General features: G+C 44.7%; 1 protein-coding gene and 1 long non-coding RNA gene across 3 annotated transcripts; one reads left to right on the forward strand and one right to left on the reverse strand.

The window, feature by feature from the left end:
• Window positions 1-4043: 4043 nt before the first annotated feature.
• Window positions 4044-8700, reverse strand: LOC123603928. Its single transcript, XR_006715112.1, has 2 exons — window positions 8434-8700; window positions 4044-4575 (listed from the first exon to the last, which is right to left on the reverse strand). It is a non-coding gene; the product is annotated as an uncharacterized LOC123603928 (long non-coding RNA).
• A 386-nt stretch (window positions 8701-9086) lies between these two features.
• Window positions 9087-20849, forward strand: LOC123603929 (intercellular adhesion molecule 5). Of its 2 annotated transcripts, none has more exons than XM_045489445.1 (8): window positions 9087-9226; window positions 14308-14383; window positions 15715-15981; window positions 16846-17166; window positions 17424-17702; window positions 18232-18501; window positions 19173-19415; window positions 19615-20849. In XM_045489445.1, the coding sequence occupies exons 2-8, from the start codon at window positions 14329-14331 to the stop codon at window positions 19821-19823; spliced, it is 1644 nt and encodes a 547-aa protein (XP_045345401.1). In that variant the 5' UTR covers window positions 9087-9226; window positions 14308-14328; the 3' UTR covers window positions 19824-20849. The 2 variants fall into 2 exon arrangements, with proteins under 2 accessions (XP_045345401.1, XP_045345400.1); XM_045489444.1 differs by having other exon boundaries at window positions 9087-9214.
• The last annotated feature ends 1773 nt before the right edge of the window (window positions 20850-22622 follow it).

Below are 22622 nucleotides of genomic sequence, written 5' to 3' on the forward strand. Positions count from 1 at the left end.
GACTTCAGCTCAGGTCACGATCTCACGGTCCGTGGGTTCGAGCCCTGCGTCGGGCTCTGGGCTGATGGCTCAGAGCCTGGAGCCTGCTTCCGATTCTGTGTCTCCCTCTCTCTCTGCCCCTACCCCGTTCATGCTCTGTCTCTGTCTCAAAAATAAATAAACGTTAAAAAAAAAAATTTTTTTTTAATCTTTTAATGGGGGCACGTGGGTGGCTCAGTCGGTTAAGCATCCAACTTCAGCTCAGGTCATGATCCCATGGTTTGTGAGTTCCAGCCCCACGTCAGGCTCTGTGCTGACAGCTCAGAGCCTAGAGCCTACTTCGGATTCTGTGTCTCCCTCTCTCTCTCTGCCCCTCCCCCGTTCTCTTCCTCCCTCCCTCTCTCTCTCTCAAAAATAAACATTAAAAATTAAAAAAAAAATCTTTTAATGTTTTTATTTTTGAGAGAGAGAAGAGCATGAGTGGGGCAGGGGCAGAGAGACAGGGGATCAGAGGATCCGAAGCAGGCTCTGCGCTGACAGCAGAGACCCCAATGCAGGGCTCAAACTCACCAACCGTGAGATCATGACCTGAGCTGAAGTCAGACACTTAACCGACTGAGCCACCCAGGTATCCCTCTCTCCCTAAAAATTTTAGAAAAAAATAAAATCTTGGGGCACCTGGGTGGCTCAGGCGATTAAGCATCCAACTCTTGATTTCGGTGCAGGTCATGATCTCATGGTTTGTGGGGTGGAACCCTGTGTTGGGCTCTGCACTGACAGCACAGAGCCTGCTTGGGATTCTCTCTCTTCCCCCCTCTCTCTGCCCCTCCCTCCCTCTGTCTCTCTCTCTCTCTCAAATAAATAAAAATAACTAAAAATAAAATCTTAATACAATTTTTTTAATTTAAAAAAGATAAAAGTTAAATGTAATTCAGGTCCTCATTTTCCCCTTGATTAAAACCCTCCCTAGCTTCCCATTGCTCTTAGGTTGAATATCATACTCCCTCCTCATGACATGTAAGATTCTGCAAGGCCTGGCTCCTGCTTACCTCCTTGGGCTCATTTTAAACCATTGCCTTTGGTTCTCTAAGAGTGAGTCCAGAGGTTCTCCTGGCAATTTCTCAAACTGCTAAGCCCCTTCCAACCTCAGAGCCTCTCTACTTCCAGCTCTTTGTTATCTTTTCCATTCTCTCCCCTTACTTTATTTCTCACCAAGCAATTATCACAATATGTAATTGCTTGCCTAGGTGTGAACTGGCTTACTGTCTGATCTGGCTCCTTCGCTAAAATACAAATTCTTTGGAGGTGGGAATTCTTTCTTTTTTCTTTGTTATTGAGATTCACATAATGTAAAATTAACCATTTGAAAGCAAACAATTCATTGGCGTTTAGTACATTCACAGTGTTGTACAACCACCACCTCTATCTAGTTCTAAACATTTTCATCCAAAAGAAAATTCCATACCCATTAAGCAGTTGTTTATTCTCTTCTCCTATCCCCTGGTACACACCAATCTGCATTGTCTCTATGGATTTACCTGTTCTGATTATTTCATATAAATGGAATTATATAACATGTGACTTTTGTGTCTGGCTTTTTTAATTTGGCATAATGTCTTCAAGGTTCATGCATGTTGTAGTATGTGCCAGCACTTCATTTCTTTTTATGGCTGAATAATATTCCGTTGTATGTATATGCCATCATCTGCTTACCCATTTATCTATTGATAGACATTTGGGTTGTTTCCATCTCTCAGTTATCGTAAGTAATGCTGCTGTGAATGTGCATGTACACGTATTTAAGTACCTGTTTTCAATAATTTGGGGTATATATTGTGTTACTTTTTTTTTTTTTTTTTTTTTTTTTTTTTTTTTTAATTTTTTTTTCAACGTTTATTTATTTTTGGGACAGAGAGAGACAGAGCATGAACGGGGGAGGGGCAGAGAGAGAGGGAGACACAGAATCGGAAACAGGCTCCAGGCTCTGAGCCATCAGCCCAGAGCCCGACGCGGGGCTCGAACTCACGGACCGCGAGATCGTGACCTGGCTGAAGTCGGACGCTTAACCGACTGCGCCACCCAGGCGCCCCTATATTGTGTTACTTTTAATCACTATCATAACCTAATCAATACATGTGTTTAAACAAGTGAATGATCTTTAAGTGTAGTGAGAGAGAATGATAAACAATACCAACAATGAGTTAATTGCTATGATAAAACATCCTCAAGGTGTTAGGGGGAAAATAGGATATCTAAGTTATGGTAAGGATAAAGATTTCCTATTCATTAAGCAGAGAATAGCTGACACTTATTATTTTTTTTTTTTAATGTTTTATTCATTTTTGAGACAGAGAGAGACAGAGCATGAACGGGGGAGGGGCAGAGAGAGAGGGAGACACAGAATTGGAAGCAGGCTCCAGGCTCTGAGCCATCAGCCCAGAGCCCGACGCGGGGCTCGAACTCACGGACCGCGAGATCGTGACCTGGCTGAAGTCGGACGCTTAACCGACTGCGCCACCCAGGCGCCCCTAGCTGACACTTATTAAGTACCACACGTATTACTTCTTTTATTTAAAAAAAATTTTTTTAACGTTTATTTATTTTTGAGACAGAGAGAGACAGAGCATGAACAGGGGAGGGGCAGAGAGAGAGGGAGACACAGAATCTGAAGCAGGCTCCAGGATCTGAGCTGTCAGCACAGAGCCCGATGCGGGGTTCGAACTCACGGACCGTGAGATCATGACCTGAGCCAAAGTCAGCTGCTTAACTGACTGAGCCACCCAGGCGCCCCCGTATTACTTCTTTTAACCTTCACTATGCATATGAGGTACTCATTTTACCTCTATTTTAGAAATCAAGGCAGAGAGATTCAGTTACTTCCCCTACTCTCACTGTGATGGTTTTAGGATTCAAACCTGGTTCTGAGCTGGCTCTGGAATCCAAAATCCAGGCACTTAACACTATATATGACTTCTTGTTTGTAGCTGTTATTTCTGTTATTACCTCTGGTCTGTTATTACATGCAAAGAAAGTTTTCAAACTGAAAAGCCAGTGCTATGGGGACTCAAAGAAAAGAGGCTAATTGGTAGGACCTGATTAATTAGAAGCATTTTGATTTGAAGGAGATACTACTGATGGTCACCCAATAGGCAAACGGGATTTGATACATCACTAGGGGCAATTCAAGACCTTGTGAAAGCACTAAGTTAATGCTCAAGAATCAAAAGAGATGGGGGGAGGGGAGACCATTCCCACACCACCCTCATAGGACCTAATGGTGTAGCCAGTTACAGGACTTGCAGTCCTGGAGGCAGCATTCCCATGCCTTTATTCCCTTGACTTGGAATGCCTTTTTGCTCTTCCTCTCTTCTTCCCTTGATACTTACTCTGCTCACTGACCACTTTTCAGAATTTTATTCTGGAACATTCTATGGTTTCAGAAGAGGTACTTTCCTATAACCTCTGACCCTATTGCATCTACAGGCACTCAAAGACTTAATGGAACTAAAGTATTTAATTTATTAAAGTATTTTAAAAGTATTTAATAAACCCAAACCAGAGGGACAATTCCCAGTGGGTCTATGCTTCCTGACCCAGCTGTTTGGTGGACAAAATAGCTGCCAAAGAGTTCATAGGAGAAAGGCCCTTGGAGCGAGATGGCCCAGTACTTGTGCTACAGCAGGCCAGCAAAAGATCACTCCTTGGTTTGATGGCCCACAGGAGGTTAGAATTTCAGAAGAAGAAGTATGGGTAGACAGGTCATGGTGGGAAACACTTAGCACAATGGCAGCACTACTGGGGATGTACCAGGAGCCTGGCCGAGGTGGAATCCCAAGCAGCTGACACATCCATTTTCCATTTGTGGTGGTGAGGCAGGCCTGGGGCATCGCACAGTCAGAGCAGCAGAAGTGCTGGATGGCAAAGCAGCTGATGCTGTGTTCACCATCTAAGAAACACTCAGTGAGCAGCTTCTATGTGCCAGTCACTGACATCTTCTAGTAAAGAAGGTAAATGCATAAACAGATCATTTCTCCACATGACAACTGCGAACATAAAGGTATTCATAAGGTACCACGGGGAAACCTTATTGAAGGAAACGGATTAGTGAAGACTTCTTGGAGGATGTTATGTAAAAAAGGCTATCAATGAGTTAGGCAAAGATAATGGAATAAGGCTAAAAGGCATGAAACAGCCCAGGGTGAAGAGAATCCGATTTTGCCGGATCATCAAGTGTACAAAAGTTCCTCCTCTATGTACACAATGAAGTCACAGATACATATTTTCATAGTTCACAGTCTAGCAGGTAAAACTCAAGAATAGTTGTCTTCCAATAGTGGAGTATATACCAGGAGTATATACCAGGATTCAAGAAGTGAGTTTCAGGTCTACAGCCCAGGTGACACTCTGGAAATCTTTGGAGCTAAGGCCTGGGGCATGATTCTACCATTTGTTCTCTCCCCATTCAAGGTAGACGTTTATGGTGCATTGAGAGACCTGGGTGGCACTGTAGTCTGAGTCCTCTTCTTGGTCACTTCCCAGACCCCCTCAGAGGCGACCTCCTGGCTCTTGAGTTTGGACCCAGAACTACTGGTATGACTGAAAAACAGACCAGTAAGACAGAGGGAAGATAAGGCAAAGGTCTCCCCTGGGATCTCTGACTTCTCCCTCCCCTCTGGTCCTCTGCAGTTCGATCCTTAGCTTTTTTCTCTATACATGACTTACCCAGACACACTCATCTATTCACATCCCATCAATTACTGCCTACTTTCTGATGAGCCTAAATATCTAACTCCAATCACCACCCCTCTCCTGAGATTCAGATCCGTATTTCCAATTCACTGCTAGACGCTCCATAGGTCATGTAAACCCATCTGTCCAAAATCAAGGTCTCATTGTCCTCCCTCCCAGTCTCCTCTCCTGTATCTATCCTGATCAGAGCATGAGGACATGGCAAAGGGCCTTGATGAGACATTCAAACTGGTCTTGTAGGCAGAGGAAAGCCAAAGATGGGGTGACCCAACCAGATGCCCAGGACACCTGTAATCAAAAGCAAAGAGGTGAGGGGTGCCTGGGTGGCTCAGTCAGTTAAGCGTTTGACTTCAGCTCAGGTCATGATCTCACAGCTTGTAGGTTCGACCCCCATGTTGGGCTCTGTGCTGACAGCTCAGAGCCTGGAGCCTGCTTTGGATTCTGTGTGTGTCTCTCTCTCTCTACCCTTCCCCCACTTACACTCTCTCTCTCTCTCAAAAAATAAAATAAAAAACATTAAAAAATTTTTAAAAATAAAATAAAAAAAAAAGCAAAGAGGTGAATAGAGAAAGTCTTAAGGACCTTCACTGTGCTCTCTTGAAGTCATCTTTCACTCCTCCCTTTCTTGCTCCCCTTCAGTCATCAAGTTCTGTTGATTTTCCCTCCTAAATCTTTTTTGGATCTATCCTACCCACCTAGGTCAGGTCCTCAGCATCTCTTCCATAACCCACCTAACTAGTTTCTCTGCTAAAAGGCCATCCTACCCTATCCCTCCTGGCAATTTTATCCCAAGGCAGCAAATATGATCACATCTCTCCATTTTCCCATATTTGTGTGCCCTCCATTACATTCAGCAGTAGGCTTTAAACCCACTGGGGTCCTTCGGGTTTCTTAGAGCTGTTGTGGCAACCTGAGAGTGAGAGGGAGGGCAGCACTGGGAGATCCTCTCTTGTGTCACCCCCACCTCTCCTCCCTGCTTCAACAAGGAGTTCAGCTTTTACTGTTTTATATATTGAGTGACCTTGCAAGATTCTTTGGCAGAAAGGTTTCCACAGCTCTAAAATGTTTAAAAGGCAAGGGTTTGGGGCACCTGGGTGGCTCAGTTGGTTGAGCTTCCGACTTCGGCTCAGGTCATGATCTCACGGTCTGTGGGTTCGAGCCCCGCGTTGGGCTTTGTGCTGAGGCTCAGAGCCTGTGCTCAGAGCCTGGAGCCTGCTTCGGATTCTGTGTCTCCCTCTCTCTCTGGCCCTCTCCTGTTCATGCTCTGTCTCTGTCTCAAAAATAAATAAATATTAAAAAAAATTTTTTTTAAAGGCAAGGGCTTGCAGAAGAGTCTGTATCTAAACTTTTCAGCATGGGATAATTGGCTCTTACTCTGTCCTCCTCTTACCTCTATAGCTTTATTTTCCACCAACATCCCAACTGAACTTAACCTTCCCTGAACACACCAAGCTCTTTCACGCTGATTCTTGTGCCTATGACGTCACTAGAATGTAAGCTCCTCCAAGGCTGGGGCTTTGTTTCCTGCTGTGTCCCCACTACCTAGAACAATACCTGGAACAAAGTTAAGTACTCAATTCACATTGATTAAATGAATAAGTGTTCCTCCCCAGTTCTCTGCTATGCAAGTGTCTGTTTATTCTTCAAAGCCAACTCAAATGTCACTGCCTCTGGAATTTCCAAGACTTTCTATCCCCACCTTCTAACTGCCATCATCAATTTGTTGTTTTCTGTTTTCCTTAACACTCAGCCAAAATTTCTGTAAGAGTACTCATCGTATTGTGCTGTGGCTTTTGTTTAGGGTTCTGCCTCCATCCACACACCCCTCCAGTGTGAACTCTAAGAGGACAAGGACAGTGCAGAAACAATGCCTGCTCAGGAAATAGCTCTGATAAAAGTTACCTCCGCCTCCCCACCCCAGAACTCTGTTCCAAGTCAGTCCTGATCAGGAGTTACCCCATCAGGGCAGAAGGTTAAAACCAGCTTAGATCTTAACAGTTAACTTTGGTTCCCAAGTCTTTCTCAAGCTTTATGCTCTTGCTTTCTTAGACTTTACTGATTAGTGACCTTCCACCTGGATTCTTGGATTTTTCTTTGTTTACTCTTAGCTCAGATCTTACCCTCACCTTGACTCTGATGGGCTGGTCAAGGTTGATTCACTTAGTACTAACTACTGATTTTAACCCTTAATTTATCTGCTCTTCTAATTCTGGTTAAGACTGTACTGATCCCACCTAACCGTTTAGCTTCTATAAACAAGGTGCCTCTGAGTTGGGCATTGACAGCTCCAGGAGTAAAAAACAGGTAAGGGAGAAAAAGAGTCTTGAGGATATCAGGGAAGTAGCAGATCTGGGGAGCCCAGAAACCAAGTAAAGCAGTTAAAAGGGAGGTGCCACTTCAGAAGACGACGTCCCTCTAGCTGCAGTTTCTCTTGCTTTTGTCAGGTTCAAACTCACTACTACTATAACCCACTCCCACAGTCATAACTTTGACCCAGGCCAAAGCAATTATCCATTTGAAGGAACGACTTCTCAACTTCCCTAGGAAAGCACCATCCACGTAAAGAAATGGGTCACCTGGAGCAAGCCCATTTGCCAAGATTCAATTCACTGGCCAATTTATAAAATTACCGTAAATTTTTAAAAAACATTTTTATATGATACAGCTATTTTTATTAGATGGGATATTAGCAGGCTTTAAAATACTAAAATTTAAGATTTCCACTGAAGAAATCAAAGTTAAGGTTGATACACCATTCAGGAATTGGGAAAAGGACATTAAAAATACAAGCATATGACAAAATAGAAAACGACGTTCAAAGGCACCTCCTAAAAACAAGGAGCTGAAAAAAATCCCACTAAGCATAAGCACAGAGATTTTGGTTTCTAGCAAGCGGTGATTATGATGTTGATTTGGTATCACTATGCAGAAATATTTAACATAAGTGAGCAAAACCATTCGAAGCCATAAAAGAGAAATGCGGGTAGCCTGAAGGGGTTACTCTGATAGGTCTTATAAACTAGCCTCAAATAAAGCCTGGCAGTTTTAGTGGGGAGTCGTCAGGAAAGGCCTTTCTGTGATCACAAAAGGAAGACAATCATTTATCAAACACCAATGTAGTGTCAAAAACAATGGTAGGCACTTTCAAATACATAACCTGTCATTCCTTTTAACAGAAGAACTAGAAGTTATGTAACTTTCCCATAGTGTCAAAGTTAGTTAAGACATCGTAGAGGAATTCATAGACTGGTTTGTCTGGCCCCAAAGCTTCTATTCCAGGTAACATTCTCCCCCAAAATGTCAGTATGGAAGACGACAAAGCATTGGTACAACTAGGGTACAAGGAAGGCAGCTGCCCTTCTTGGACAAGAAGTCACTCATAATCTAAAAGAAATAAACCCTCTTCCACAAAAGAGGTAATAGTAGCGCCTCCTCAAAGGAGTTACAGTAAATGAGATAGGGAATGCACGTAATTGGTCCCCTGAAAACTCCCAAATCCTCAAATTTCACTGCACCAAGGAGCTCAGCCCATAGCTCACGGTCAGCCAAGGACTGTGGGAGACAAGGACACAACAGGATGCCCATGAGAATGGCCCGACCTGGGCGCCGGAAAAGCGTTCTGAGAAACAACCCTCCGAAGATGTTTGCCACGAAAGCGGTGGAAAGGGGTCCGGGGTGGAGAGACACAACGGAGGATTTACTCACCCCCATTTTTATGGCTATTGATAGCTGCTGGGCGGGGGAGCAAGAGCGCAGGCACGTTTGGTAGGAAGTGAGGCAGGGAATGCTCGTTTACTCAAGCGTATGTGGAGAAATGGCTCCATGTATGTGGAGAAACGGGGGTGTACAAAAAAGTCTTTTTGATACTGGCAAAAAGTCCCGTGGAACCAATTTGCCAGGCCACCCAGGAAGAGCCGAGAGCGACGCCAGCTAGATTCTTGAGCAACCGAGAAACCGACACCCAACGCCAACCTGCGCAGCCCAACACGGGAACGCAGCTGCGCGCGCAGCCAGCTTCCGCGCGCGACTTCGCACATGCTCAGGCCGCGTCACACAACGAATAGGCACAGGGGTGGACAACCCTTTGTTTTTCTAACAGAGCCACTATTTCCTACAACAACCCTTACTCTTTTGTGTTCACTTTGTTTTGCTTAGTACCTATTATCTTGAATCGAACATGAGCTCTCTACCAAGCGAGACACAGGCTTCTCTACCTTCATTTTCCCTTGCAACCCCCTCCTGTGAGTTCAGCTTCCTGGTCCGCCCCATTGGCCTCGGCCAACCCTTGCTAAGCTTCTGGGTAAACGTCACGAGTTTCTGGGCAGATCAGGAAATCCTCCGGCCAGAAGCTCGCGCGCGCGCCCCCGCCTGGCGCTGCCTACCAAACGGTCTGAGCGCGTGGCAAGTTTCTGAGAACAGCGAGGGCGAGGCAGCGGAGCGGTCTAGCTATCCCAGGAGTGACAGGAGCGGCGAGGAGCGGCCCTCCGTGAGGATTTAGGTCTTGCTTTGTGTGCTTAGGTTCATGCCGGTGTCTCCTCCTGGCTTTTTCCGTCAGGTCTGCAGAGGCCTGACCTCGTGTGACGGGCTTCGCCTTGTCACGCGGCAGTGGGCCGGAAACCCAGAGGGGCACTCGCTGGAGTGGTTTTTCCACATACCTTTCACGTTTTAAATACCATCCGCCTCTGAAGCCCTTCCCGGCCTGTCGGGCCGAGAGCGTGAGAGCCACACTGTGTGCAGGCCAGACGGGAGACTCCTTCCGAGCGGGAACGGGCGTTGCGCTCCGCGTCCGAGCGCCGGGCTCAGTCCTGCCCTCGAGTCTTTGTAGCTGTTGTGTCGGGTCGAGGTGTGGATGCCCTGCCCTCCCGGGGCTGACAGTCCGGCAGGGGAGGTAGACCCGCCGGCCTGACAAGCGAGGTGTCAGGGAGGTGCGCGTCCCGAAAGCAGTAGCGTGGGGCTGGCGGGCAGCGGCCTGGGCACTATGGGGGGAGGACACGGGGGTGCTCGTGCTGAGCCCTGATCACGAACGTACGCTCACCTGGGGGGCGTGTTCCGCGAGGAGGAAGCGAATTCCAGGGAATTCGAGGGAGAAGACCATGCAGAGGGTGGGATGTGACTCCCGGATGTATGAGAAACTGCAGGACACCCTGGGAGTGCCCCAGATTCGGACGGGAAGGCCAGGTGCGCTCCATAGCCAAAGCCATCCCAAGGGCATGTCGGCGTGTGCCGTCCTTCCCTCACCTGCGTACGTCCTCCCTGCAACCCTTCAGTGGCTGGATTAGAGGCCTAGGATTTCAGACACTTTAAACCTTTCATTTGGCATATAATACTACAGAGCAAGTAAGCCAAAGGAGTTAAAAAAGATTTAAAAATTCATTTCCTCTTAGGGATGCTGCTTGCTTTCTAAGAAAATGAAGGAATAAGGGGCACCTGGGTGGCTCAGTCGGCTGAGCGTCAGACTTCAACTCAGGTCATGATCTCATAGTTTTTGAGTTCGAGCCCCGCGTCAGGCTCTGTGCTGACAGCTCAGACCTTGGAGCCTCCTTCACATTCTGTGTCTCCCCGTCTCTCGGCCCCTCCCCTGCTCATGCTCTGTCTCTCTCTGTCTCTCAATCATAATTAAACGTTAAAAAAATTAAAAGAAAATGAATGAAAAAAAACGTCACGTTTCAGTACCTGATCATAAGATGCTACGTGAAAACAAGGATGAACTTTTTTTTTTAACGTTTATTTTTGAGAGAGAGACAGAGCACAAGCAGGAGAGGTTCAGAGACAGGGAGACACAGAATTCAAGGCAGGCTCCAGGCTCTGAGCTGTCAGCACAGAGCCTGACATGGGGCTCAAACTCATCAACTGAGCCCCATCAACCTGAGCAGAAGTCCCACATTTAATCGACTGAGCAACCCAGGCTCCCCCAAGGATGAACTCTTACAGCTGTGAGGATAGTTGGGCGGGGAGAGGGCACTTGGAACAACATAGAACAAAGTATTGTCAGTATCCCAGAATGAAAACAACAAGAATCAGCACGACCCCGCCCCCCCTCCATTTTCTTGTATCTATGTGGCATGTACTAGTGGCAACCACAAGGGAAAAGCACCTAGGTTGGCTTATAGAGATCAAAGATGGGAAATCTTTTTTAGCCAAGGCTCTAGGAGAATATAATCTATAAGATTAATTCACAGCAAGATTAGGTTTGCAGAGAAAGGTACCATCACCAAGCTAAGGAGAGATGAATGAAACAGGAGCTCTTGGGGGCGCCTGGGTGGCGCAGTCGGTTAAGCGTCCGACTTCAGCCAGGTCACGATCTCACGGTCCGTGAGTTCGAGCCCCGCGTCAGGCTCTGGGCTGATGGCTCAGAGCCTGGAGCCTGTTTCCGATTCTGTGTCTTCCTCTCTCTCTGCCCCTCCCCCGTTCATGCTCTGTCTCTCTCTGTCCCAAAAATAAATAAACGTTGAAAAAAAAAATTAAAAAAAAAAAGAAACAGGAGCTCTTGGATAACCACTATGCAGGATTGTTTGTGGCACAGTGGCCCCATCGAAGCACAGATACTCGAGAGTCACTGAATATAAAGAAGCAGTGAAGTAGTAAGAATTGCCCAGCAGTAAAGATGCCTGGGTTTGAATGCTGGCTGCACCTCTTAATTAGTTGTGTGATTTGGGGTAAGTTACTTTACCTCTTCCAGTCTCCATCTCCTCATCTGTAAAAGTGGCAATTATCATAAGATTGCTATGAGATAACTAAAGTAAACCAGTCAGTGTAGTGCCTGGAACATAGTACTGTATATGGTTACTAAATGTTAGAAGCTATTAGACAAGATGTGGTTGAGAAAAGAGTCAATGAAGTGAGATACAGATCCTTAGTAAGTGCCTAGCTTGGAATGGGTGTTAGGCAGAGAGCACTTTACCTCAACGAATTCAACAGTAAATTGGGATTCTACAGTGTCCAACGTGACTGATATTTTTAAGAAATTATATAGCTAAATGAATGTTATGCATGCCCTTCAAACAGTGGGGATGCCATTTTCCTCTATCCTCCCCTTGATGCTTTTAAAAGTAGATATGAATAATTGATATATTCTAAATATTATGCGATGTGAAAAAATATGCAGAACACTGCTATTTTATTAATCTGTAACATACGCTTTTAAGTAGAACAAGTATGTTTACTATGCAAACATAACCTCTAACCCCCATTTTCAACCAGACAGAGATCCCCCTGAATATCCTCTATATAAAAATTCTGCAGTCACTAATGCCTTCAGGCCCTCTTGGATCTCCCTTAGATTACCGCAGTCACCTTCTACCAGATCTCGTGGCCATCAGTCTTTTCTTCCATCTTTCTTTTTCCACACACTGCCAGTGTTGTCATTTTGAAAAATAAAGCTGATTATCTCACCCCCCTGCTTTAAAAGCTCTGTAAATTCCTGCTTACTGACCCAATTGTATACCTACTTCTTTATCCCACAATCCTTTTCCCTGTGTGCTACCCATACTGAACTTCTTGAATTTTCTCAAATAAGTCTGACCTGACCTCCTCTCCGTATCACCTCATCCCTTAATAAACTTCCAGTCATAATAGAAAATGCAGTTCAAAGGAGACCTGAGAAACCTCAGCTCCTTCAGAGAGAAGTAATGATTCCCTCCTCGATGCTCCTGGATCAATTTATCATTATCAGTAGCAGTGGCACAATCACCATCATCACTAACATATTGAAGTCTTATGTGCCAGGAGTTGGGATAAACACTTGGCTTGAATTTAGTCATTTAATTCTCACTTTACTGTCACCCCTCCCCCATTTTTATAGTATCACTTGGAATAATATTGTTATTTTTATTTACATTTGTCTTTCCCACTAACTTCCAGGGATTCCTATTGTCATGGGATAAATCCTGGTAACTTCTATACCTTTCTAAGAGCCTGGAATATTGTAGGTGCTCAATAGTTGCTGAAATAATGTATGAATATAAGCAATTCCACTCAGGGCTTTTGTACTTTTTCAAACAGTTGTTATTACTTAAAACTCTTATTTTGAAATTCCTTCAAAGTCTGGGGTACTTAGGAATGTCTTCAGTTGATAGGAGATCTTCCTTGGAAAGAGATGTTAAGGCACTCAGAGCTAAATCTGGTGAATAAGGTGTCTGAGTCATATCATTTATTCCTCAAAGAATAACAAAATAGTTTAATAGACTGATTTTTCTTGTGTAGCTTACAAGCCAGCTCTAAATCATTTCAAAAAAAAAGTTTTGAATAATGGTGTCATTACTGGAATAAATTTATAGCCTCCCAAAGTATTCGAAGAGTAACATTCACTTGGAAATATAAATTTTGATATGCCTGTTATCTTATGCATGTATAAAAAAGACCAAAAAAAAAAAAAAGCACACCTTATATGCTCTTTCAGACCAGCATATAAGTAAAGGTACACCTGTGTAAAACCCAACATATGAAAATTCAAATACTACAGAATTAGAGGGTAGTCATCCACTTCGTGGGGTATCCATAACATGCCAGGCGCTGTGCTAGGAGGTGGAGATGCAAGATAAATATAGTCTCTTGTCCTCAGGGAATTTCTAGCATAGTAATGAATTCATCATTAAAAATAATTCACTAAAGTGAATTGCATTTTAACATGTAGCTTCAGAAATCACATTTGGTGTAAAGGGAGGTGCAGACAATCTGTTGTAAGTGAGGGGTTGTGAAGAGGGACAGGATTAGTTAAGAAACCTTTCTTAGAATAAATTAGCTTCAGTGGGGGGCTTTAAAAGAAAAAAAAAACTTGGTACAGATCGGTGGAGAAAAGAGAGGTGGACAATTAAGACTTAACTCAGCCAACGAAATAATCCAAAGGTTGCTTGGTGAACATGGAGGCAGAGCAGAAAGAGATGGATTATCTTGAGGGATATCTCATAGAGGTCATGAACGGAGCCCTGATGAAACATTTCTCCCTTACATCAGAGAACAGGACTCTTGTGACCATGTTTTCTAGATTCATGGTCATTTCCCACTGGACAGTGCTAGATAAACATTGATTACATCTCTCCAAACTTCGTTTTTCATGTTTCCATGCTAATAGCCTTCTACTGACTCAAGTAGATGGAGACAAATATGTAAACAGATAATTGCAACACAAACATATACAGGAATCTCACTTAATCTAATATCCCCTACTATTTTCCTATGTCCTTTAATTTTTTTTGTATATTTTTAAGAAGTTTTTATTTATTTTGAGACAGAGACAGCACGAGTGGGGAGGGGCAGAGAGAGGGAGAGATAATCCCAAGCAGGCTCTGCATCACCAGCACAGAGCCCAACATGGGACTCGAACCCACAAACCGCGAGATCCTGACCTGAGCCAAAACCAGAAGTTGGAAGCTCAACTGAGCCACCCACGCCACGTGCCCTTGCTATGTCCTTTTAGTACATCCACACCATACCACTGTTACTCTTGCTATAATTTCTCCAGACTATTCCAGGTGTCAGGAAAGGGTTTGATCTTTAGCAATACCAAAGAAATAGTTCTCTATATCCTTTTTATTTTCTTTGGTCACTTTTCTCCAGCACTATTTTCTCCTTTCTCTCCAGCTTTTGGCCCTTTTCACAAGGATGGAAATGCTACTGTTTTGTGTCTGGGCCCTGCTGGCCTTGAACCCTGGCCCAGGTAAGGCTATTTGGGATAGTTTCTTTAGTCAGTATGTGCCAAAGTGCAGGTGGCTGGTCAGTAAGAGCATAAGAAGTACTGAATGGGGCAAAAATATACTATTCATTTGTCTGGACCCTTGGGAGAGATTCCTATTTTTGGATCATTAGGACACAGAATCTGTAGGTGTCTCTAGCTTATAATTGGGGAACCCAAATTGAGGAACAGGATAACAAACCATCAGAGAAAACTCTCCCCTAAGAAATATGCCTTCTCTCTTTGGCCCCCTGCCAGCCCAGGACTGTCCTAGTTTTCTGTTCTTAAGAATATTTTTACTTCTTTGTTGCCACCTTTTGTGTCATGAAGTTGCAATAGCGTCTTGATAGGAGAGGACCCATAGCTTAATTGTGAGGAGCGAGTGCTCTGGACGGCAAGAAAGGAACTGGAGCCTTAGTGGGTAACACTGCTACATGAGTTGTGTATTCCTAGAAGGGCCCGGTGTTTGGTAGACGAAACAGATGGTGGACATGGCGTAGCTAAAGGGGACCTGTGGGGAAGCTTCCAGGAGACTGTGCCTCTCACCTACATAAGGCATCTGAAAGTTTTACCTGATGTCTCTCTCATTGCACCTGAGATTTCCCTAACAGACTAAACTCTTAAGCATCCAAAAACGTGTTGCCTTAGTACCAAAGCAAAAAAGGAATAGTCTTATTTTGAGAAGAGGTGAAAAATTCTGGGAAATGAATGACCCTAGGAGTCACCTTTAGGCTAGTGGGTTTCATAATTCAGCGTGCATAAGGATCATCAGGAGTGCTTGTTCTGTTCACTGCGTATTTCCACATCCCACCTTCACAAGTTCTTAATCATTCAGTCTGAGGTGGAGCTAGAGTCTGTAGTTTTACAAGCATTCCAGGTGATTCTGGTGAAGGCAATTCTTAGACCATAATTTCAGAGAAACACTGATTTGAGGTGTAAGCACAGAGCTCTTTTCTCTAGGGCCTACTAAGCCCTTGAGGGCCCTCAGCAGCCAGTCCTGGGAGCTTCTAAGACATCTGGAAGCTTAGGAAGAGAATGGTTTCCTTGGCATGAGTTTTAACAACTCTGTAGTTTCCAAGGTGACACTAATGGAGAAACCAAGATTACTAGAAAGATAATGAATGCAGGGAATGGTGGAATCAGGGTTCTACCTGTTCATTAAGGGTCTTTTTCTTGTCTGGTTCTTTGTAACTTTTTCTTCAGGGTAGGTTTCCTATTTCTAACCTACAAATTGATAGACTAGGCCTTCTTGATAGACTAGGGTCTTGTGGTCTTCACCAAAGTCTTTGGCATATGTATATGGTTGATCATTTCAGGAACAACTGAAGAGATATTTGAGGTTTCCATTTGGCCAGATCAGGCCCTGGTAAAGCTTGGACAGTCCCTAATGATCAACTGCAGCACTACCTGTCCAGACCCAGGACCCAGTGGAATTGAGACTTACTTAAAGAAAACCCAGGTGGACAAAGGACCTCAGTGGAAGGAGTTTCTTCTGGAAGATGTCACAGAGAATTCTGTTCTGCAGTGCTTCTTCTCTTGTGCAGGGATCCAAAAGGACACAAGCCTTGACATCACTGTGTATCGTGAGTAGGGCTGAGGAGGAAGGGAAGACTGGGGGAACATGACTGTGTCTTATTTAGGGAAAAATTAGAGATTTCTTTTGGGGGAGACAATTTGGGCCCTTAGTAGAGATTTCTGTTATACTGCAGGAATTCTAGAGCCAATTACTTCTATTTCCCTTTGGTGAAGGATTTTAAATTAGGAGCAGACCACAGAGGGCATCCAGACATCGTGCTTGAGAATATGTTCAGGTATAGGAGGCATATACTAATAATGCCAGCTTATAAATGATCAAAAAAGTATACAATTTATGCTAAATTATTTGGCACAAGTTCTTAGAATAAATAGGGACTGGAAAAAGGAGGGTCTCTGCCTCCATGGAAAAGGAGGCTCTTGAGCTTCACTCCTGCAGAATGGTAAGGATTTGAAGTGAAGGGCATGGGTGAGGAAGATCTTTCAGGTGGGCAAACAGCATTGGCAAGGATATGGCCATAGAGTAAGTGTGATCTCTTTGGGGTAAAAGCTTGGTAGACTAGGGTGTAGTTTTTGTGTGATGCTAAGGAGCTCCTCAGAAGCTGCTCATGCCTCTGAAGCACCTCTGGTAAGAGATAAAAGTTCCCCAGAATGGCAGCAACAGTCAACGCAAGGGACCTGCCCCTCAACAGTCACATTTCTTGGCTATGACTTTAGCCACCTTTGATGGGCAGAAGAAGAGCCAGAAGACTGACTTGTCTTATGTAGGGCAGGGTTGGCAGAAAGCTGACACAGTTGATTGGATGGTTTAAAGAGTAACGGTCACCTTGTATCACCAGCTTTCTGTCCTATACCATTTCTTTCTGGAGAGGTGAGTAGCCTTCTCTCATCAAGCCCACCTTTTTCTCTTAAAGAGCCACCCGAGCAGGTGATCCTGGAGCTGCAGCCTGCATGGGTAGCCATGGATGAAGCCTTCACAGTGAAGTGCCATGTGCCCAGTGTAGCACCCCTGGAGAACCTCACCCTTACCCTTTTCCAGGGTAACCAGGAACTACACAGAAAGGACTTTATGAACTTGGCTGTGGCCTCCCAAAGAGCTGAGATCACCATCAATGTCAAAGCCCAAAGGGAAGATGATAGGTGCAATTTCTCCTGCCGTGCAGAACTGGACTTGAGTTCACATGGTGGAGGGCTCTTTCACAGTAGCTCAGCCATCAAGGTACTCCGGATCTTTGGTGAGTCAGAGCCCAGGTATGGAAGGATCCTGAGGCTCAGTTTCTTTATCTTACCTTGGTCTTTTGGGACTAAGTTCCCACAGAGTTTAGGATTAGGGTGTGAGAGTAATTGAGCCCCATCTCTACCTGGGCTGTAATCTTACCCTGGGGGACAGAGAGCTTTAAGCCACACTCCCTTCCTAAATTGTGGGGTCCTATATAGCACATGATTTATCATGGCTTTTCTCCTTTCTTTCCTTTTCTTCATTTTTTGGCAGAATTCTCTGAGAGTCCCCAAATCTGGGTCTCCTCACTTTTGGAGATTGGGATGGCAGAGGCTGTGAGCTGCGAGTTGGCTAGGGTGTTCCCCGCCAGAGAGGTAATGTTCCACATGTTCCTGGGAGACCAAGAGCTGAGCCTGTTTGTCTCCTGGAAGGGAGACACAGCATGGGCCAATGCCACAGTTCGGGCCATGGAGACTGGTGATCAGGAGCTGTCTTGCCTTGTATCTCTGGGTCCAATGGAACAGAAAGCAAGAGAGCCAGTGTATGTCTATAGTAAGTGAGCTGCCTCTTCCCTTCCTCACGAGGGTTCTCTGCCACTGAAACTTCCACAGTAAATCCTTGGTGGTTCCACTGCAAATATCCCTATTAACCTTTCCTCGGTACACTCTCATGTGATCTTTCTCTGATGAGTGCAGGCAGGTTGGAGACATGCATTGAGACAGTAGTTGTGTTCAGCCTTCACCGTTTCTTCTGGCCATCTTACTTACAGAGTGATTATAGGTCCTTCAGCTTGTTTCTGGGAACAACTTTTTGAGGTGGGGAGGAAATTTATAAGATGAAAACCCATCTTGCTGTCCTTGCCACAGAGGCAATAGCCAAATGTATGGACACTGCATTTGTCATAAGAAGAGCTCTCAAATTCCCAAATCTCACTGCTCTTGCCATTCAGCACAGAAGAGGTAGGGTATCCAAAGTTTTCCCTGTCTTATCTGCCTAGGTACCATACCATCAGAAGCAAGAGTATAGAATTGGCTGAGAATTCTGAGAAATATGTTTGATTCTCTCTTTCCTTTTCTTATAGGCTTCCCTCCACCAATCCTAGAGATAGAAGAATTATACCCATTGGCAGGGACAGACATTAATGTGACCTGTTTGGGGCATGTGTTAACATCACCCAGCCCTACTCTTCGGCTTAAGGGAGCCCCAGATCTCCCTGCCCCTGGGGAACCTGCCTGGCTTTTACTTACCACCAGGGAGGAAGATAACGGCCGAAATTTCTCCTGTGAGGCCTCTTTGGAGGTTCAGGGTCAGCGGTTGAGCAAAACCACTGCGGTCCAGCTCCATGTCTTATGTGAGTAGAGGCCTGATCTTTCTTGTCAAAACAAGGATTATTATTAGTCTCTCATCTCCAGAGTTCTTGGCCAGCAACTTCATTATTAGAGTTGCTACATTTTTCTCATTAAAATAAAACATCAAAGGGTGAAATAAAATTAAAGCTCCCCAAGCTTACATTATCCCCAGGAAAGTAAGCTGAGAGAAACATGAGGGGGACCTGGGAATGGAAAAGAGAATGCAGGGTGATTAGCTGGTATTAGTTGAGGGTTGATGGCTGAGAACACAGGAAGTGATAGTTGGAGTTTATGCTGAGGGGGGAAATTTTCATATAAAAATCTGTGTTTTTGAAAAGTAGAGAATCCCTCATCTCTGGGTTCGCCCCTACCCATCTCCTCACTCACTGAGAAGCAAAGATGGGAAGCAGGGAAGCCAGCATTGATAGGACAGGCCAGATCATTGAGTCTGAATCCATTAAGATGCCTTTGCTGCATCTCTGACTCCTTACCCCTAGAAAATGGAAGACAGAAGAGTGCCCCAAAGCAGGGAACAGTGCTCCTTCCCTTGGGAAGTAAAGCTGTCAGGTGGGAGGGACACAGCTTTTGGATTAGGGGAGAGGAAGCTAAGCATCTCAGTGAGGAAGGAATGTGGCACACTGAGCTCAGCTCCTTGGGGGACTCTCTTTTCCAGACAAGCCCCGGTTAGAGGAATCTGACTGCCCTGGCAACCAGACGTGGGTGAAAGGGACAGAGCAGCTGCTTGCCTGCGTCCCAAAGGGAAACCCAACTCCAACCTTGGTGTGTACCTGGAATGGAGTGATATTCAACTTTGAAGTGCCACGGAAAGCAACCCAGAACCACACAGGAACCTACTGCTGCACAGCCTCTAACCAACTGGGCTCTGTCAGCAAAGACATTGCTGTCATCGTTCGAGGTGACTGTGGCTTTCCTGCTGCCAGGCCTAGGATGGAAATGCCCAAGGGGTTTGGGATTCTTACCCAAATAGGGAAAGAAGAAAAATTTCAGTGGGTAGGGAAGGGTGAGACTGAGAGGTGGGCATGGTAAGCTGGAGAGGGGGGGGATTCTCTTGCCCTCTTGACCCTCCCAATTCTCTGTCTTCTGTGCTTGGGCAGGACTGGATGAAGGAATCAGCTCCACCGTCTTTGTCATCATTATTGTCGCTCTTGGAGTGGGTGTAATCACCATAGCACTGTATTTGAACTACCGGCCTTGCAAAATAGAGAGGCGGAAATTGCCCTATAGGCAGAAAGAGAAGAACAAAGAGGAGGAAAGCCAGTTTGCTGTTCAGCAAGCAGAAAAATGCAATGCACATAATTGTTAAATGGAAACAGCTATTTGTTTGAAAGCAACCTCTACTCCTGGGGTTTCCTAAGGGAGGAAAGTGGGGGAGGAAAAAGGAAGAGACATTACCCTTTGTGTTCTACAGTCCCATAAAACAGTGTTTCAGACCCCCATGTCCCTTGTATCTCATCCATCCACAAGCTCAGCTCCTCTGAGTTCATTCTGGTCACCAGAATTTCAGTCTCACTGTCCAGCTAATGAGAGGGCCTCTTGCTTCTTACTGTGTGCTTAATCAGTCCACTCACTCCCAAAAGAAAGCCCTTTGCTTTCAACATCAGACTGAAGAGATAGAGATATCTCAGAAATGCAACTCATTTCTCATGGTTTCTTCATGACTAAGTGGGAACCAGTTTTTTAGTCCACCGAGGACTTCAAAGGGAGTACCAAACAAAGAGATAGGAATCAGAACCTATTCCTACCTACACATTCCCCTGATCCCCTAACCTGAGGTTCTGGAGTGCCGGCTCCCAGAGCTGAGTTTGATGACACCATTAAGGGTCAGTAGCTGGCTTCAACTCACTAGAGGAGTGTAAAAGTCATAAACTCCACATTGGGTCAGACAAGCAGCTTACCTAGCCCCAGAAGTGGAAGTTAAGAGTTCTTCCATTAAATTGCCCTCATAGGTTAAGGGCTCCAAACATCTCTGAATTCATTTTCATAATCCATTATAAAGTGATCATCTGTGAGTTCACATTTGACATATTAATTTTTTTCTCCATATAGGCTCTAAGGCTAGAGTTCCAATGGTTATTCTCCCTTCCCATAAGGAAGTATATATTTTTGTATGTCTGAAAACTATTTCCTTTAAGCTTCGGGACAACTCCTGCTGTGACAATGTTCACCATATGATTTCATGATTCAGCTTCCTTCTCTGTTCTTTGGAAAAAATACATTCACCCCTACAGAAGACATGAAAAATCATAAACCAGATCTTTTCTCCTAAATCAGTCATGTATGGGTCACTGAAATGTTGGATATGGTAAAAAATAAAAGTGATTTTACAATATCTGAAAGTATTTCTTTTCTGTGTCATTTTTGAAAACTTTTATTAAGCCACATGGTTGCATTTTGAGTACAGTTTCTAAGAAAAGAATGTCAAGTCAGTAGCACAAACAACTTGCCCAGGGCAGGTGGTGTGTTGGCTCAGGGCAGCAGCCTATTTGACCTGCCCTTGAAACTAAAGTTCAGACCTCAAGATAGAGGTCTACAGCCTTCCAAATAGAAGACACTAGCTAGAAAGAATACAGCATCAGGCATCAAAGTAAAAAGATTCATTCTTTCCAGACCTTCTCTGAGTCTGGGTTATGGGTTAGGTATAAAAATAACACTTTGATTTCAATACATACAAGGCAGTGGAGATATAATGGTGGACAAAACAGTGTCCCTGCCTTCTACAAGCTTACAGTCACTGAGGGAAGCCAGAGCAAGTCAACATGAAGTCACAATTGCACCTTAACACTGGGAAAACAGGTCTTTATAAGAATGCCTAACTCAGGATCAAGGAAAAAAGCTTCTTGGGAGGAAACTGGAAATAATTTGTTTGATTTTGCAAAAGAGCATCCCATTCCCCACCCCCTCCAAATGACCTCAGCCTCCATTTTTCCACTCAATACAGCAGCCATCACTCTCTCATCATGTAATATAACTTGCTCACTTTTCTGAATTGAACACTTAAGGAAATAAGGAAGTGGGCTTAAAAGAAAAAGGATAGAGCAGCCTGATGCAGCCATCTCCAGCCATTTCGGCGTCTTGAGATCAGCTGCATCAGGTCTGTGGTTCTCTCACTGAGCAAACCCCACTTCAAGGCCCCCATGCCCTGAGGCACAGTGGAGGTTCCTGCCTTTGCTTCTCACTGCCACATGGTGTCACTGTTGACAGTCCCACACAGTCCATAAAACCTGGTGCTTCTGCAGATCCAGGTTCCCAGGTCCTCTACCATGGATCTTTCTAGGAGGATGATTTGCTTCCTCAGGACTTGGTGCAGGTAGGGGTGATTCTCTGCATGAACTTGCAGGGTTACAGAGCTCACTACTGTGGACTAGCCATCCGGGATGGGTCTTCAGATTTCGGTAGGCCCTTTCCTGGGAAGATTTGAAACCTCTGTTCTCTCCCTTTCCTTCCCCAAGGATGCTGAGGTCAGGGAGTCAATTCTCCTAGTCAATTCTTCTAAGGGTAGCTGCCTTGTCTTCAGGGGACCCCCACCCCCTAAAAGGTTTGTTCTTTTCCTGACAGTAGAGCAATCGGCTCACACTTAACTGCGGCTACCCTGATTATCTTCAGGGGAAGAGAACTACTTTTAATACTCCAAAAATTTATCCTCTTAGGAAAGTCAAGATGACTTTCTGGTGTCTTTCTTATAGACCCAAGAAAAAACAAGTTAAATCTTCAGTCAGGCTTCTTACTACAGGGAAAATAATACTATTTACCTATTATAGGATTATAGTTGGAAAGAAATGACATAGTACTTGTAAAAAACACTGGCATGGTATTGCACACATGTTCACAATATCAGCTTTTATTACACTAGCTGCTGGTGGTAATCATACCCATAATCATAATAAACTCAAAGGAAGAGTCAAAAAACCAGGTCACCCACGGAGGGCCGTCAAAAGCCACATACACCACTGACACTTCCTTTGTCTTTTCCATTGTGTTCTCTCTTCCTCTTCTATTCCTTTCCCTCTTCCTGTCTCTACTTTCCTCCTTTTTTGTTCCCTCAGATGTGGGACTACTAGTAGAATGACCAATTGTATCAGTTTGCACTGAGCTGAGGTGTTCT

This window comes from Leopardus geoffroyi, chromosome E1 (assembly GCF_018350155.1).
Source record: "Leopardus geoffroyi isolate Oge1 chromosome E1, O.geoffroyi_Oge1_pat1.0, whole genome shotgun sequence".
Taxonomy (NCBI): domain Eukaryota; kingdom Metazoa; phylum Chordata; class Mammalia; order Carnivora; family Felidae; genus Leopardus; species Leopardus geoffroyi.